General features: G+C 36.2%; 1 protein-coding gene across 1 annotated transcript; it reads left to right on the forward strand.

The window, feature by feature from the left end:
- Positions 1-14910: 14910 nt before the first annotated feature.
- LOC112021120 (uncharacterized) lies at positions 14911-16221 on the forward strand. The gene has a single exon (XM_065776090.1). The coding sequence runs from the start codon at positions 14911-14913 to the stop codon at positions 16219-16221; it is 1311 nt and encodes a 436-aa protein (XP_065632162.1).
- The last annotated feature ends 3781 nt before the right edge of the window (positions 16222-20002 follow it).

Below are 20002 nucleotides of genomic sequence, written 5' to 3' on the forward strand. Positions count from 1 at the left end.
TATAGTAGAAAATGCATAACATGGTTAGAATGCTCTACCGTCAGCTATGCATGAGTTATTAGTTCGTCAGTTGGTTAATGAAACTATGTTTTTCAAGGAACAATTCCGAAAAGATTTAAAAGAAACCTTTAGGAATAGAATGCATGAATGGCATATTCGGCCTTGCACACAGAATAATTTTCAAAGTGAATGCAAGGTGGGATTGAGGTTGAAAGAACCAGAGAATTATAAAATTTAGTCCTTACAAAATTACTGCAATAGTTAAGAATAAATCATTTTCAAAATATTATGAAATTTTGAATCTTAAAATGTTCCACAATAGAAGGAACAAAATTTACTATTCAAACTTTTCCATGTATAAATATATGTTGCTTTGGCATTGAGAATGGAGAATTTAAATGGTTCCATCTATACCTAATCATGCATTCGAGAATTCAAAGGGAAAAATGTGGGACTCACGGTGTCACAATCCACATGTATGATTCAATAAAAGCGGCTATACAGGTACAATGTTTTTTATTTTATGCTCGCACTAGTGACATACTTACTCACATATATGATATAAGAGCAGAGCTTACTGTCTCTAAATACTAAATAGTATCAAATTATTTCTACATGATTCTATTAAACGGAATGACATGTACTCTATATTAAGCTCATCATTTAAGAACAATCGAGATTATTAATTTGTTAGTATTTTTTGGAGCAAAATGAGCCTAGTAAAGCTTGACAAAATGGATCAACAAAAGGCTCGACATAAGAAGAATCATCCAGTAGAAAAAGGTCATGGCGTAGGCACAACTGTTGAGAATGTCGTAGAGGTTTTCTTGCCAGATTAAGTCTAAAGGAAGAAAAATACAGGTACAAACCATGACAGGCCCTTCTTTTGGTCATCATCCAACAACGAATGTACCTTTCATGTTTGAACGGGGGCAAACCCTCTGGATATATCTACATCTTCAAATAGCTGGAACAAAATACAGCAACGATGGTGCCCAGTTCTTGGGCCTTAAGGTCAGATTTAAAATTTTCTTTTCCTTTTAGCTCTTTAAGTATTTGCAATAATGTTTGAAGTCAAGTTTTAGGCATATTGACAAATATCATTATTGCCAAATAAAAACCTAGCTATAAATTTAAAATAAGATCATAACTGTTTACTATGATAAATATGATGATTGTTTATCATAATGGCAAATGTCATTAAACACACCGAATTCCAACACTCTTTAAGAAGTTTAAACACTTTGCCAAGTCTTATTTAGTTGCACGAGAATAGGGTAATAGTTATGAAAACGATTGTTGGAAAGGCAAATTGCTAAATTATAAGATTAGCACAAACATGCACAATTGACACAAAAGGCTAAATAATTTCTTGTTAAAGTTAAAGACTTGACTAGTAATATCTACTCTAGCTAGTGTGACCTATTTTAGACTTTTGATCTCTAGCCGATCAAATGATCTTAAGTCCATCCATTTCTTTTATTATTCTACTATCACCAGAACCAAGAAAAAAGTGGAAATGACTGAATTGCCAATAGAGCATGTGCTTCATACATAAAATAAGACAATTCTATTCAACTACATGGTATTAAGAGTGACTTTAATTCTCACTAAGTTTCTATACTCTTACATGAAATGATATTGTTTGGATGTAAGCTATATCAATTCACCCAAAATTTTGTATAATATGTAAACCTATAAGAGGTTTGCTAGATTACTAGCTTCAGATATGCAAAAAACAGATGTTCCAAATTTTCTAAGGGAATGTCATAATTTGACGAATAGAAACCCTTAAAAAGAAAATAGAGATATAGCTAAAAGTTGTGAAAATTCCATCTATATCGCAAATGCCGACTTTAACTCCTGTAAATTATGGGTTGTATAAATCCAACAAAGAAGAGCTCTATAAGTAAGAGTTCAATGATGAAGAGTTTGTCAAGAAGACTACAACAATGAAAAGACCGAGGTATGTACAAAATGGTATTGAGATTTAAGGTCTTCTATTGAGGTAACTCATTTCTTTCTTTCTTTTTTATCCATGAGATGATTTCATTGAAACTAAATAAATATCTAGCTTGCATGATTATTACAAATGTGTATGTAGAACATGTTGAAAATATTGCTATAAAATTGTTACAATTATCACAATCAATATGACTATAGTTTCAGTAGCATATGTTTCATCATCATGAATTTGAGAAGTTCTATTAAGTTTCCTACACTTAAAATGCTAGATAATCGTGTTCACAATATGCTCATGAATTTAAGTCTCAATAAATTTCCGTTATCTCCATCAACTCACCAAAATCTTCTTAAATTGCTTTAAAAATCATATACTGTGCAAGCACCTAACAAAGACCAATTTAAAGAAGCATATAGTTAAATAGCTTCAATTCTTATACTTCTCTATGATTCATATAGAATGCACTTTGTCTTGTATAGCATGCAATTGCACATTTGTACATTGTCATGTAGCTAGCACTATTGAAGTGACTTAAGTGTACAATTAAAGAAGAAGGAAGAGGAAAATGCTATTACAAATGGCAATGACCATAGTCATCAAAGCACGCCCAAAAAAAAAAAAAAAGTTCCAATCGTGATAGACCATTCCTCTAGTCGTCAACAAACGAGAATTATACTTTTCACATTTGAGTGGGGGCAAAAACGTGGCCTAGTTTTTACGCCTTCAAAAAATTGAAGCAAAAGAGGTCTAGGCCTTAGACATGAAGTATCATGTTGAGCTTAGAAAAAAATCTTGAAAAGGGAAAAGCTCGTCATCTTAAAAAGGGAAAAGCTTGTCAAGAAGATCTTAGCAATAAAAGGATTGAGGTATGTGACAAAATAATATCGTCATTTTACACATTTATCTTTGTCTCTTTTATATTCGTCTATAAAAATTTACACCTAGTAAGGTTTCATGCAAAAATGTATGCATTACTAGACAGATCACAAAAGAGGTAAAACTCTAGGATTACAAGGAAATAAGAAAAATGTCCACTTAGGCTATTGGTAACTTATTATTTATATATGAATTGTTCTAAAATTCTTGTTTAACCAAGTCTTGGCAAGAGCATGTGCTACTTAATGCAGATATCAACATGGCCTCAAGAAGGTCCAAAATGACGTAGCGTCAAGAAATATTTCCAGCAACAAGTGATAAGATTCCTTAAATGGATGTAAGTCACCAAAAAATGGTTAAGTGATAAGATTCCGCCAAGACAGATGTAAATCACTAACGAAACCTAAGTGACAAGATTCCTTAAATAGATGTAAGTCACCAAAAAAAATGGTTAAGTGATAAGATTCCGCCAAAATGGATATAAATCACTGACGAAACTTAAGTGACAAGATTCCTTAAATGGATGTAAATCACCAAAAAAAAGAAAAAGTGATAAGATTCCGCCAAGACGGATGTAAATCACTAATGAAGCCTAAGTGACAAGATTTCTTAAATGAATGTAAGTCACCAAAAAAATGGCTAAGTGATAAGATTCGGTCAAAACGGATGTAAATCACTAATGAAGCGTAAGTGACAAGATTTCTTAAATGGATGTGAGTCACCAAAAAAATGGCTAAGTGATAAGATTCCGCCAAAATGGATGTAAATCACTGACCAAGCTTAAGTGACAAGATTCCTTAAATGGATGTAAGTCACCAAAAAAAAAAAAAGTGATAAGATTTCGCCAAGACGGATGTAAATCACTGACGAAACCTAAGTGACAAGATTCCTTAAATGAATGTAAGTCACCAAAAAAATGGCTAAATAATAAGATTCCGCTAAGACGGATGTAAATTATTGATGAAGCCTAAATGATGAAGCTCCGTAACTGGATGTAAGTCACCCAAAAAATGGCTAAGTGATAAGATTCTGTCAAGACTGATGTAAACTACTGACAAAACCTAAATGACGAAGCTCCATAACTGGATGTAAGTCACCCAAAAGTGGCTAAGTGACTAAATACCCTTAGACGAGTGTAAGCAGACAAGGATTCTTACACAAACGCAAGTCAAATGCAAATCAAGAATATCAAATGTGACAACCAGAAAATGAATAAAAGAAGAAGCATCAAAGTGATCAAAAATGGTCGTCCAAAGAAATCACCTTACACTTCAGCAATGATAAAAAATGGTCGTCCAAAAAAATTAGCTTGTTCTTTAGCAGTGATAAAAAATGACCGTCCAAAGAAATTTGCTCACTTTCATGACCAAGCTATGATCCCTCGAACGTCCAAAAAGACCTTCAACAGGCAGATACTAAGAAGTCTTCACAAAAATACTACCATTCCTGAAGAAGAAAGTAGTTGAAGATAAAGAAGCCTGAATCTAAACAAGTCAAGAACATTCCCTAAGCCTAACCAGCATAAAGCAAAATCAGACTTGGGAATGGGGGGGCAACTGATGAGTCCTAAAAATCATTAAGGTTGTCCATTAATATGGACAACCTTGCATCATTAGTAGACCAAAAGATGTAACCGTTCAAGCACATTCAACACATTAATGGCGACCGTTACTCATCAGTCTTAAATGCCCATCAATACGATGACTATTTCACATGGATAATAATCACCTTCAATTATGTATAACAGCTATCCAAATCACTTATAAAAGGGACAGTCCGTCTCACTTGTGAAGGTACATCAAAAGCTACTAAAAAACACCATCTAAATATGAAAAATATGGATTAATACTAACTTAAGCATTAGAGGCTCCTCCACCGGGCATAACCTGGTGGTCTCTTCGATCAACTTTCTTTATCTTGCAGGTCCTACAAGATCGTCTAAACCTCCGGATGGGACGAGTGATCCAACTGACGATTTTGGCATCATCATTATAAATAGTTTAATTGTTTAATTATATGAGACTATCTATTTATGAACTAATGAGACATTATTTTAGTCCAGGAGATGCATAGTATGTGATTTATGTGAAAAGTCACAGAAGATATAAACCATAAGTTCTTTGTAAACTCAGAATTTTAGTTCGTAGTCAGTGATGAAATTGGGCATTTCATCTGCGAAGACTATAACATATCAACTATGATGATTTGTCTTGATCATGAAAGTATAAACTTCTAGTTGGTATGTTGGTATGTTTTAAGAGTTAAAACATATTGAACTGGACCGCTGTGAGATTTATTATTCTTCTAACGACTGTCAAATGAATAATAAATCTCACGACTTCTATTTACATTAACTCTAAATCCTAAGAGAATAATAAACCTGATCATGAGGTGTAGGTTGCTTTGATATATCAGGAGTGAGATCTAAAGACACGATCAAAATCTCAGTATGTTGGGCAGTCACATTTAATGTTAATGGAACATATATTCTCAAGATAGAATTCATAGTCTCTTAACGGAGATATAAAATATTCCCTTAACATAAGTTTAATGGGTTTGGTTATTCAGAGTGTTGGGCTCAACCACTTTAGTAAGGAATTACTAAAGTATATATTTATGACATTGGATTTCATAAATATATATTGAATAACATAAAAGATTAAACCGGGTACTCAAGGATTAAGATATAGTAATCTATAAAGTGGCAGTCAACATTCATAACTTTGTATTACTACGAATATTTTAATGAAAGAGTTGCATATATAATAAAGTCTTGGGATATAATTTATAGATAAGGCCTAGAGTGCAACTATACTTATATAGTGGTATTAAATATAGTTAATGGTAACTTTGGACTTGTTAAGAGTTGACAGAAAAGCCCAAGGCCCATTGGAGCTAGAGTCTTGTTGGTCTCTTTTGGTCCCACTCCAAGCCACATACTAGAACTTAATTGGAATGACCCAAAAAGCTAGCTCAATTAGATAATCAATTGTATATAAGGAGAGTAACATACAGAATTTCATTAAGGCTTTTTCATGTGACTTTTCATTAAGTCTTTTCATGAGAATTCTTATAAGGAATGAAATGCTGTGTATGTGAGTGTTTGTACACTCTCTAATCATCCCTTTGTTATCGATTGAGAGTCCACACATCTTGAGTATCAAGTGGAATTGGAGTGAAGATTAAAAGTCTCCCAAGAACTTCTGATCTTCGGTTTTGAATTTCACTGCACCAAGGTACACTCTCTTCTACTCTAATTCTGAAATTTACATAGTGCATGTTATAGATTGAGAATGAAGTAGATCCATTAATATTCCGCTGCATACATGCTTATTTCCATCAAATGGTATCAGAGCGGTTTTCAATTTCCAATCTGTTTAACATGTTTTGTGAGTTTTAGAATTAGAGATGATAGTTTCATATTGTTAGAAGATTATGTTTTAATTTTCTACATGTTGTTGAAACTATGATTTGATAAAAAATGAAATTGATGTTATGATGTTGTTTAAATTTAAATTTAAGTACGTTAAATTGAGTTTTAAGGTTATAGCATCAATAGAATTTAGTTTTGACATCAATCTCTGTCTGTAATGTTCATATGTTGAATGTTTGTTCATGAAAAACGAAGAAAACTGCCTTAGAAAATTTCTGGAAATTCAAGTTTTGCAATTTTTGATTGATCGAAAATCACTTTCGATCGATCGAGTGAAACAATGATCAGGCTTTTTAAATAGATTGATTTTCGATTGCTAGTCGATCAATCGAATTTGTTTTTCGATCGATCGAGAGACAATTGAATATCAATCGAACAAGTCAGGAGGTCAAGTTCAAATTTTTTTAATTTTTTCGATCGATCGAGGGGTACATTCGATTGATCGAAAGAAAAAAAATCATAATTTTTTCTAAGTGTTTTCACAAAAAAGGAAGAGCAATGCGATGTGTGATTAGATTACACATAGTTCTAACTAAAAGACCTAATGAGATCAAAGGTATTAGTTAAATAGAACTCTTAGTTCTAAATAGTTTGGAACTTGTCGTTTAAGAAACATTCTAATGAGATTAGAATTGTTGTATGATTAAAAGTCTTTAACTTAATTTATTTTAATTAGAAGTTTTAATGAGATTAAAGCTTAATTAAAAGGTATATAGTTTCTAATGATATTAGAATACTTTATCTAGTAAATTAAGGATAGAGTTCTATATAACTAATTTTTGATTCATTAGTGTTTAAGGAATCCTAAATAGTTTAGGACTTCCATTTTAGTTAGTGATTCTAATGAGATTAGAGTCTTAGTTAAGTGCAAGGTTATTAGTTGTGATGGGATCATAATTATTTAAGAAAAACTCAAATAATGAGTGGGAGTGCTGAAATCATCCTTTTGTTAAGTTTATTGTAATGTGAGTAGGTACTTTGTCTTGACTTCGAGTCTTGCATTCCATGCGGAGGGTATTTATTTCACGGATTACAAGGTTAAATTTCTTTGTGATAACACGAATGTTCGTTACATTATTGTGACGTGACATAGTTCCATCACATTGAATTTAAAAAATTAAACACATTTGATGTATAGGTTAAAATTGTAATTAGATTATATAATAATTTCATCTCAATCTACTTGTTTTAAAATTTCTAGTGGGAGAGAGATACAAGAGTTGGATCTCACGGCCTCCATTGTCGATTCATAGTGATGTGGGGTAAACATCTCGTCTTAGCCACGAGCCTTGCGTTCCATGCGAAGGGTGTTTATTTCATGGTACTACAAGATTGAATTTCCTAGTTTATAGTGGTTTAATCAAACACCTTGTCTTAACTTCGAGCTTTGCATTCCATGCGGAGGGTGGTTTTATCATGGTACTACACATGATTCTAGGCAATGTTGTACACTAGACTAAGTTTGATAGTATCCTTTATGCTGAGTTCTTGCTATTATTACTTAGAGGCTAAAGAAAAGCGGCAAATTATTTTTGTTTGGTAAGAGTTACCATGATAGCATTAATAATGAGAATAATTTTCGGCTGATCATAGTGATTGGTATTCACTCTATGCTGAGGAATATTAATTGCGAGATTAGGTTGTCGTTGCACCTAGTATAGTATGTTTTCAGGTTCCATATTATATGGTTATGGATGCAAAATATAATGTCCCTGCAATTATGTTCATTGTCTCAAAATAAAGTTGTCATAAATTTTGTCCTCTAGCTACTATTTTAGTTGAATCACATTAATTAAGAAATAATTTTAGATATGGTGCTTAAAGGAGCTGAAGTACATAATTATGTTTCGATTCAGCATTGTCATAATTTCCTATACATAATGCATTGATGGAAGATAGCATTATAGTTTCCATTGTAATGCTAAAATGTTTCATTGGCTTCTATCTCAAATGTGCTAAAGCATGAGATGCAAGAGTTAATACTAGATTTAGACTTTATATTAAGTCTAAATGAGATGTTTTGGTATGAAATATCGTGCTACTAGACGATATTCGATATAAGTCATATTGAGTGCCAAGAAAAGCTAAAGGAGTTCCAGTTCCACATCATTATATAAATTGGAATTCTTGGATGTAGAGATTAAATGTTAATCTCATATGAATATGATCCACAAGTTCTTGTTAGAATCATTTGATCAATTCAGATTATTTTGAAAATAAATTCTATTTATATTATCTGAATAGATGAGTGAGTTCTATGCAACGGAAGACATCCTAAAAGCTAAGGCTATGATCAATATGATTTAATTCAAATTCTTAGCCTAAATTGAAAGGTAAGGGTGATAAGAAGAAGAATTATAATACCAAACAGTAGAGCAAACAAGTTGCCCTAGTAGTTGCCAAAAGGAAATTAGATTCAAAAGTATGACCAAAGGAAAGTGTTTCTGGTTTGGTTAAACTAAGTTTTGTCCATGATTGTTTTCTAGATGAAAATTTACATGTTTTACCTTTTAAAGAGAAAGTTTTCATCCTTTGGTATTGTATGTTTTGGCACTTATGTCTAGATCTTATTAATCTAAATGATATTTAATATTGGTGAAAGATGGGCTTTTAGAACCATTATTTTGTTAAATTTCCAATCTATGAATTCTATTTAGAGGATAATATGATCTAAGACTCCTTTATTGTAAAGGAATATAGTATTAATGACTTTTTTAAGTCAGTGCATACATGAAGGAGGAATAAAACTCTTTTAGAAATAGTAAAGTACATAATAAGTATTTCCATTTGCTTATTTCTTTTGGAGACATACTCTAATAATTATTATACATTTTCTAAAATTGATTTCAAAAGTTTGTTCCTATGACATTTATCAAATTGTGGATTTGGTGAAAATCTAGTATATGATACTTCTACTTTGGAGATGTCCAGCACTTGTGCTAGAAAGGAAGTCTGACAATTTGAAATCAAAAGGTAGAAAAATGTGTGTTTATGATGGGTATCCAAATGAAATTGCATAAGATTATTTTGGTAGTCATAAAGAAGACAAGATGTTTGTAAAGTACAAATACAAAATTCTTGATGATGACTATGTGAATAATCTTAAAAAAATGTTCTAAAAGAAAATGTCAGAATTTTTTGTAAGACAACTATAAAATACATTTAGAAATAAGATGGTTGTATTAGATACGAGATGGTTGTATTAGATACACTACAAAGTATTATTCTATATATACATATATATATATAGCTAGTACACCGGTACAATATCGTAGTGGGAGGATTGTAAATTCATACTTTTGGGATAAACTTTTGAAGTCATTCCATAAGGATATGAATCTGATCCTCGGTCCTATGTAGAGGTCATAGATGATATGAATATGAATTATTGGATCAAGATTATGTGAATAGAATTAGATTCTATTTAAAGTCTAGAACTTGTAGAGGTGCCTATTGGCATTGAGCCTATTATTCTCAAATAGGTCTACAAGGAAATGAGATTGATAGATTTGAAGGTACAAACCTTCAAAGTCAAGACTAGTGGTGAAAAGATTTATTCAAAAAGAAATTGTTCAATTATGAAAAGATTTTTTCACTAATAGTCAAGTTTGACTCTATCTAGATTCTCTTATCCATTATATTTCATTTGGATGAAATATGGTAATGGATATCAAGAAAACTTCTTTTTAGTAGCAATCTTAAGGAAGACATCTATATGATGTACCTAGACTTGTTCATAGCAGAGAATCAGTGGTGATTAGCATGCAAGTTGCTTAAAGTCCATTTATGGACTAACGCAAGCATCTAAGTCATAAATATCATCTTTGATCAAGCAATCAAATTATTTGATTTTGATCAAGTATTTAAAAGCCTTAAGTGTGTAAAGCTATATAGAATAATAAATCTCTTAATGTATATTGATGACTTTCTAATCATTTAGAATGATGTAGAATTGTTGTCATCAATAGAATTTTTGGTTGTCTAGTCCAGTTTGATATAAAGTACTTGGGAAATACTAGTCACACCCTAAGAATTAAACTTTATTAAAATTCAGAAATTAAGATGTTGAGTCTATCTCAAACTGCTTAAATAGATTAGATTCTAGCCAAGTATAGCATGTAATACTTCAAGAAATGATTCTTTCCTTTTAAGTTTGAAGTTCCTTTATATAAGACTATATTCCTAAGACATATAAAAGGAAAAGCAAATTAAGACGGTTCCTTATTTCATATTAAAAGGAAGTCTTTATGCTATGTTATATACTAAGCTAAATATCTATTTTGTGGTGGGCATGGTAAGCAAATATCAATTGAATAAAAAATCACTTAATTTAGTGGGAGTAAAGCATATACTCAACTATTTTAGGGGAATGAGGGATTATATGCTTGTCCACAAAAGTGAAGTTTTGATGTTTATTGGATGTACAAATACTGACTTGTAGTTTGATTGTTATTCATGAAGTTGGGCTTCAAGATATGTGTTCATCCTAGGTGGTGTAGATACACATTAAACGTAAGTATAATCTCATTAGAGAGATATGAGTACGTGAGAAGTAGTCGTAGAAAAAGATAATTTATGTAATAAATCTGACTGAAACTTGTTTCCAAGCATTGCCTTAGAGTGACTATGAGTTACTCTAAAGGGAGATAAGTGTCGGATATATGATAAATTGTCTTTGAGGGCAAGTGGGAGATTGTTAGGATTTATGCCCTAAAATCCAATTTATTGGCATGCTATAAATAGTTAAATTGTTTAATTATATGAGTCTATCTATTTATGAACTAATGAGACATTATCTTAATTCATAAGATGCATAGAATGTGATTTATGTGAAAAGTCATAGAAGATGTAAATCACAAGTTCTTTGTAAACTCATAATTTTAGTTCGTAGTCAGTGATGAAATTGAGCATTTCATCTGCGAAAACTATAACATATCAACTACGATGATTTGTTTTGATTATGGAAGTGGAGATTTCTAGTTGGTATGTTAGTATATTTTAAGAGTTAAAACATATTGAACTGGACCGCTGTAAAATTTATTATTCTTCTAACAACTATCAAATGAATAATAAATCTCACGACTTCTATTTACATCAACTCTAAATCCTGAAAGAATAATAGACATGATCATGAGGTGTAGGTTACTTTGATATATCAGGAGTGAGATCTAAAGGCAAGGTCAAAACCTCAGTATGTTGGGCAGCCATATTTAATGTTGATGGAACATATATTCTCAAGATGGAATTCATAGTCTCTTAACGGAGATATAAAATATTCCCTTGAGATAAGTTTAATGGGTTTAGTTATTCAGAATATTAGGCCCAACCATTTTAGTAAGGAATTACTAAAGTATATATTTATAGAATTGGATTTCATAAATATATATTGAATAACATAAAAGATTAAATCGGATACTCAATGATTAAGATGTAGTAATCTACAAAGTGGCAGTCAACATTCATGACTTTGTATTACTACGAATATTTTAATGAAGGAGTTGCATATATAATAAAGTCTTGAGATATAATTTATAGATAAGGCCTAGAGTGCAACTATATTTATATAGTGGTATTAAATATAGTTAATGGTAACTTTGGACTTGTCAAGAGTTGACAGAAAAGCCCAAGGCCTATTGGAGCTAGAGTCTTGTTGGTCATTTTTGGTCCCACTCCAAGTCACATACTAGAACCCAATTGGAATGGCCCAAAAGGCTAGCCCAATTAGATAATCAGTTGTATATAAGGAGAGTAACATACAGAATTTCATTAAGGCTTTTTCATGTGACTTTTCATTAAGTCTTTTCATGAGAATTCTCATAAGGAATGAAATGGTGTGTATGTGAGTGTTTGTACACTCTCTAATCATCCCTTTGTTACCAATTGAGAGTCCACACATCTTGGGTATCAAGTGGAATTTGAGTGAAGATTAAAAGTCTCCCAAGAATTTCTGATTTTCGGTTTTGAATTTCACCGCACCAAGGTACACTTTCTTCTACTTTAATTTTGAAATTTATATAGTGCATGTTATAGATTGAGAATGAAGTAGATCCGTTAATATTCCGCTGCATACATGCTTATTTCCATCAAAGGCAAGTATCAAGAACGAATCCTACTGTTGCAACTGAGATTTGGACCACAGGAAGTAGGATTCAACACCCCAGGCCAAATGTCAAAGTTTAAGTCCACTTCATTTTGCTGGAGATCCTTTTATGCCCTCCAAACCATATGTTCCCAATTTTTCCTCTGTAGGATTCATGGGCTTGACACACGAACCATGTCTTGAACGTTTTTGACATTTATAGCATCAATTTGTTGACATTTAGATAACTTAGTTTCAGCCCCCCTTTCACTAGAGATATAGTCTTGAGGAAAATGATGGAGTTTCATCACCCATTAGACTTCAACTAATATCACAACCTTTGGGCACTATTCACGTAAGGTAAAGGGTGATAGAAAGCTGATGTGATAGCCCCTAGTTCATTTCCAAAGACTTGGTTCTCTTGTAGAGGCCTCCAGCTGTACCCTGATTAAGGATGAACAAGGGCTAGTTATCCATTTTCAATACTCTACCTCTTGTTGGGGTTCTTTGGATTGGGCTTGCCCATGTGGCTGGTCCCTTTGGGCTGGGTTGTGTTCATTCTACAAAATGGACATTAACAACATATGTTGCCATGGGTTTTCATCCCTCATGGACTTTTATTATTAGTAAATATTTTGGGTTTCATAGACACTTGTAGTGGGTCTTTGGGCAATGAGTTGTAATATTTGAAATAATAGGATAAGTTTCAAAATGCCTTTGTAAATAACATTTACTATTTTTGAAAGTAATGAATTCCACATCATAAGTAATGTTCATGATTTCTAATAATCACATCATAATTTAAATGGTGAGTTTGTGTGATTGAATAGTTACCATGAGCTCCGAAGATGTGATGTAAATGATGACCACATGTTCATAAGTTTATAATATGAGATGAATATCATAATTTTCAAGATAACTTTCTATTGAATTTTTATAAAATGATTGCTACGGTTTTTGCCATAGTAATGTTTAAGAAACATTGTTCATCTTTTAAATGAAATAAACATGATATTTTTTGCCAAGCATTAATATTCTCGGGCATTTGATAAAATAGTGCCAATATTAATTGGGTTTTTGATATTAACAATGGAAATTGGGCCTTTTGATGTTACCAGCGAGAACTGAACTTTTGATGTTGCTAATGAAAATTGAGCTTTTGATGTTGCCAATGGAATTGGGCTTTTTGATAAATAATTTGACATGGGTTTAAATCATGAGCTTTGATTGGGTTGAATCTCATTGATAAGATAGTATTGCCATGAATTTGAATCATGGGCTTTGATTTTTGATTATGGGGTTGAATCCCATTGATAAGATAGTATTGCCATGAATTTGAACCATGAGCTTTAATTATGGAGTTGAATCTCATTGATAAAATAGTATTGCCATGAATTTGAATCATGGGCTTTTTCCAAATATTGCTAAACATAAAAATTTTTGGGCTTTAGAAAGAATGAGATTTTAACTTGCTCAGTAAATAATTTAGGCTTTATAAAAAATATTGGGTCTTATAGTGTTTTACATTTGTAGCCCAATTTTGTGATAGAAAGAAAAAAGGGTTATAGCCTAACATAGTAATAGTAAAAAATGTTTAGGAATGCCCAATATTTTGTTTGTGACGTTTGAAAAATAAATAAGTGTTATTTAGATAACATTAGGTGTATATAAAAAAAATGTACCCTAACAACCTTCATTCATAAAAAAACCAAAAATTTGTAACCATTTAATATAATTATCACATATCATTATATTTATTTGTAAGCATTATTTAAATAGGTCAAAAATCTCAAAACGTGATCTTCAATTGAGATGTTATTTTTCATTTGAGCTCAATTGACACTCTATCTTTCTATCTTAGAATAAAAAATTAGGTCTATTGAGATGTTATTTTTCATTTAAATCCAACTGAACATTCTATCAAGTTAAAAATATTACAAAGAAATCAAGATCATTTGAAATCGTCAAAATCATATAATTCTACTGATCTTGAATGATCACAATAATTCTGATGGGACTGACGAAGTAGATCTTGGAAGAGGTGAGCTGGACCAACAAGGAAAGTCTTCAATGACGAGAAGACAATTTACTGACGGGGACAACATTTCATTCAATACTCTCAGTAAATGACAGGGACGGTTACAAGACCAGACGGACAGACCATTGGGACAGAATTGAAGCCACATAATGAGGCCAGAAAAACGTTACCCAGAAGGAATTTAAACCACCATAATTACCCAACGGCTAGAGCCTACAACAACATATATAAATCCCTCACACTCTCACAAAGAAGAGGTATGAACATATTGAGATTGATGCTATTTGATTGCTTATTCTTGTGTAATTCTTGATACTAACTTTAGCATCGGAGACGTTATGGCAGGCACTACACCGGTGACCGTCCTTGAGAAAACACCCTTGCAGGAGGCCCAAGATCGTCCCTGACTGTATTTATTGACTGGCGAATTCACACTTCATCAGTTTGGCGTCGTCTGTGGGAAACGACATTTTTCGTGTTCAAACTCGAAATAGTAGTTTCCTACTCTTGTTCTTTTTAGGATGGAGTCCAATCAAGATTCCGCAGCCCTAGCTCAACAAGTTCAGGCCCTTGCAGCCACAGTTGAAGAGCTGACCAGGCAAAACCAGGAAATGAGGCTACGACTTCAGCAGGAGGAAAATCGTTCGAAGGGAAATCAGGAAGGCGAAGGGGATAGCTGCAGAAGAAGTGACCATCGAGGACCAAACACTCCCGCCGAGCAAAATTCAGATGTTCTTCGGGAGATGAGGAGGGAGATGGATGAACTAAGGAATGCCATCAAAGAAAAAATAGAGCGGAGCGTGGATCGGCTGGTTCGAGCGACGAATTCGCCATTCACAACGGCAGTCCTCGACTGTCCAGTGCCTTCAAAGTTCCGGTTACCTCAGCTCGAGCCCTTTGATGGGCTGAAGGACCCCCAAGATCACCTGAATAGTTTCAAAACGACCCTGGGGCTTCAGCAGCCCCCAGACGAAATATTGTGTCGTTCATTCCCAACAACACTCAAGGGGGCTGCCCGGGAATGGTTCACGAAATTGCCAAGGTCGTCCATCGACACATTCGAGCAGCTGAGCAACGCCTTCCTGCGACACTTTATTGGAGGACAACGACCAAAGAGAACCGCGGATCACCTGCTCACCATCAGGCAGGGAGAGAAGGAGACATTGAGGTCATATGTGAAACTCTTTACCAGGGAGACACTGGAGGTAGACGAGGCTGACGATATGGTACAGTTGACAACTTTCAAGGCAGGATTGAAGTCTAGGGAACTCGTCAGTTCTCTCGCGAAGAACCCCCTAAAGACGATGGCTGAAATGCTCCTTAAAGCGCAGAAATACATGAACGCTGAGGACGCGTTGGCTGCTATCAGGGACGAAGGTAGGACGGAGGACAAAGGAAAAAGGGAAGACGACCGTAGAGGACAAAAGCGAGATCGTTTAGATCGTCGGAGTAATGACGGAGTTAGGAGGAAAAATGATAAAAGTCCTCGGACGGCAAAATTCACCCCTCTTGTTATGCCTGTCGACAAAATTTTGACACAGATTCAAGACGAACACTACCTCAAATGGCCACGGCCATTACATTCGTCCCCTAACGTCTGTGACAGGAGTAAGTATTGTCGATTCCACAAACATCATGGCCATTACACTGAAGACTGTAGGGGTCTCAAAGAGCAAATAGAGGAATTGATACGAAAAGGGAAGTTGCAGAAGTTTATAAAAAAGGGAGAATACAGCAAATTCCGAGATGAAAACAAAGGCCAACATGAGTCTTCGTCCAAGAGCGGAAGTCGTCAGTCCCAACCTCCCCAAAATGTGATCGGGGAAATATAGACGATCTCAGGGGGGCTTGTCACAGGAGGTTCATTCAAGTCACTGAAGAAAGCACACCAACGACAGGTGAATAGCGTCCACATGGAGCCCCCACCAAAGTATAGACGAACTGATCAAGATATGACCTTTAACGAGAATGACGCTAGAGGAGTGAAACAGCCTTATAATGACCCTTTGGTCGTGATGCTTACTATCGAAGGGTTCAATACCAAAAGGGTCCTCGTGGACAACGGCAGTTCTGCTGACATCATCTACTTTCCTGCATTCCAGCAATTGAAACTGGACCCAAGAAGACTGCGTCCGTTTGACTCCCCCCTCGTCAGCTTCAGCGGCGACAGAGTATATCCCAAAGGCATAGTGACGCTGGCTGTAACAGTAGGAACATACCCGAGGCAATTGACTCGTCAAATGGACTTCTTGGTAGTGGATTGTCCCTCGTCGTATAACGTCATTATTGGGAGGCCAGCGCTCAACAAGTGGAAGGCGTCCACATCCACCTACTGCCTGAAGGTAAAATTCCCAACAGAAAATGGTATCGATGAAGTTAAAGGAGACCAAATTCTAGCTCGGGAGTGTTACCAGGCTGTGTTTGCAGCCAAGGAAAACCACACGTGGACGATAGAAGAAAAAGAGGAAAAAACAGAAGCACTGGAAACAGTGGAGCTGATCGAAGGAGAAGCAACAAAAACAACCAGAATAGGGACGACCCTGAGTCCTGAGATGAGAGCGAAGCTCATTCAGTTTCTTCGGGAGAACATTGACGTCTTTGCCTGGAGCCACGACGACATGCCAGGCATATCTCCCGACATCATCCAACACAGGTTGAATGTGGACCCAGGAAGGAAGCCCATCAAGCAGAGACGAAGAATCTTTGCACCCGAAAGAGACCAAGCTATCACTGACGAAGTGAGCAAACTGTTGGCAGCAGGCTTCATCAGGGAGGTATATTATCCAGATTGGCTTGCAAACGTCGTCCTAGTAAAGAAAGCCAATGGGAAATGGAGGATGTACGTGGACTTCACAGACCTAAACAAAGCCTGCCCGAAGGACAGTTTTCCTCTTCCAAGGATAGACCAGCTCGTAAACTCTACAGCTGGACACAAGCTGTTGACGTTCATGGACGCGTTCTCAGGGTACAACCAGATTAAAATGGCTAACGAAGACCAGGAGAAAACCGCCTTCATTACGAGTCAAGGGCTCTACTGTTATAATGTAATGCCGTTTGGACTAAAGAACGCTGGGGCAACTTACCAGCGATTGGTAAATAAAATGTTCGTCAAGCAGATAGGCAGGAACATGGAGGTGTACGTCGACGATATGCTCGTCAAGAGTAAAGAAGTTCTTGCACATCTGGACGACCTGAGGGAGACGTTCAAAACACTCAAACAATACCAGATGAAGCTGAACCCTGGTAAATGCGTTTTTGGTATTGCCTCAGGAAAATTCCTGGGATTCATGGTGTCACAAAGAGGAATAGAAGCAAATCCTGAGAAGGTACAGGCAATAATCAACATGGCATCACCTAAGACCGTCAAGGAGGTCCAGAAACTCACGGGCCGGATTGCCGCACTCAACCAGTTCGTTTCTAGAGCGACGGACAAATGCTTGCCTTTCTTTAAGACCTTGAAGCAGGCTTTTGAATGGACTGACGAATGCGAGGCGGCATTCGAAGAGCTCAAACTTTACCTCAGCAACCCACCACTCCTAAGCCCGTCAAAGGAAGGTGAGAACTTGTATTTGTACTTAGCAGTATCATCTACAGCAGTCAGTGCAGCCTTAATCCGAGAAGAGGAGAGGAAACAGCTCCCAGTTTACTACGTCAGCCAAGCCTTCCAGGGGGCTGAGTTCAGGTACCCAAAGATTGAGAAAATCACATTTGCTTTGATTGTAGCCTCGCGCAAGCTCAGACAATACTTCTAGGCGAATCCAATCTTAGTGATGACGGACCAACCCATCAAAAAGTCTATGAGCAAGCCCGAAGCAGCTGGGAGGATGGTCCAATGGGCGATTGAACTCAGCCAATTCGACGTGGAGTACCATCCCAGGATGGCCATCAAAGCACAAGCGTTGGCAGAGTTCATCACCGAGTTTACTTACCCAGACGAGCCCGACCATACCAGCGAAGACAAAATATGGATAATACAAACTGATGGCTCGTCAGCCCAAAAAAGAGGGGGAGTAAGGGTAGTCATAACCACCCCCGACGGAGAAGCATTGAGGTATGGAGTTCAGCTAAAATTCCCTGCCACCAATAACGAGGCTGAATACGAAGGAATTCTGACGGGCCTAAGGCTCGGGAAAGAGCTTGGGGCCAGGAACCTGCTGGTTCAGAACGACTCAAAGTTAGTAATTGGGCAGATCAAAGGGGAATACGAAGCAAAAGAAGAAAGAATGCAGAAGTACCTCAAATTGACGAAGCACTTGACGAAAGAGTTTGAAAAGGTAGAGTTCATCCAAATTTCGAGAAGCCAGAATAGGGCCGCAGATGAAGTTTCAAAGATAGCCTCGTCGGACGGAGCAGAGTCGAAGACAGACCTGATGATAGAGAAGCAGAAAAACCCCAGCATAGAAGAAATTTTAACATTCGTGGTCCGGAGCGAAAGTAGCTGGATAACGCCCATCATGTCCTTTCTCCAGGATGGACACCTGCCCCAGACACAGATGAAGCCAGGAAGATCAAGAAGAGAGCCGCCAGATTCACGATTCTCAATGACGCCTTATACAAGAGAGGTTTCTCCATGCCTTACTTGAGGTGCGTTGACGAAGGAGAGGCGGAATACATCCTGAGAGAAGTGCATGAAGGAATTTGTGGGGACCATGCAGGACCGAGATCCTTGGTGAGAAAGATTATGCGAACAGGGTACTTCTGGCCAACCATGCAAGATGACGCGTCAAGGGTCGTCAAGAAATGTGACAAATGTCAGAGGTTCGGGAATGTTCAAAACCTGCCATCAGAAAAGCTGACGACGATAACATCTCCATAGTCGTTTGCACAATGGGGAATCGACATCGTTGGCCCCCTGCCTCAAGGCAAAGGTCAAGTAAAATTCTTACTAGTTGCTATTGATTATTTTACTAAATGGGTTAAAGCAGAGGCATTGGCGACCATCACCGAGACCAGAATCCAGGGTTTCGTCTGGAAGAATATAATCTGCAAATTCGGGATCCCAAGGACGATTATATCAGACAACGGATGACAATTCGATTGCCAAGGTTTCAAAGACTTCTGCTCAGGCCTAGGCATCAAGAACCAATTTTCATCACCAGGCCACCCACAAGCAAATGGACAGACGGAAGTAACGAACCGCACGTTGCTCAAGATCATAAAGACAAAGCTGGACGATGCAAAGGGTGCCTGGCCAGAAGAACTGCCCAACATCCTGTGGGCCTACAGAACCACGACCAGAACCCCAACAGGAGAAACCCCCTTCAGACTTACCTACGGTACAGAAGCAGTGATCCCTGTCGAAGTTGGAGTAACCAGCACCCGATGGGAAGTGTTCAACGAAGAAGAGAATGACGATTTATTGCGAGTTGATCTAGATTGCCTTGACGAAGTACGAGACAAAGCCCTCAGCAGAATGATTGAATACAAGAAGAAGATGATAGAGTACTACAACAAAAGGGTGAAGCTCAGGCGACTCAACATAGGAGACCTCGTCCTGCGCAAAGTAACCCAAGCAACCAAAGACCCAACTCAAGGAAAGCTCGACCCTACTTGGGAAGGACCATACAAAGTCATCCACTACTCCAGACAAGGCAGCTACCATCTGGAGACCTT

This window comes from Quercus suber, unplaced genomic scaffold (genome assembly GCF_002906115.3).
Source record: "Quercus suber isolate HL8 unplaced genomic scaffold, Cork oak 2.0 scaffold_128, whole genome shotgun sequence".
Lineage (NCBI taxonomy): Eukaryota > Viridiplantae > Streptophyta > Magnoliopsida > Fagales > Fagaceae > Quercus > Quercus suber.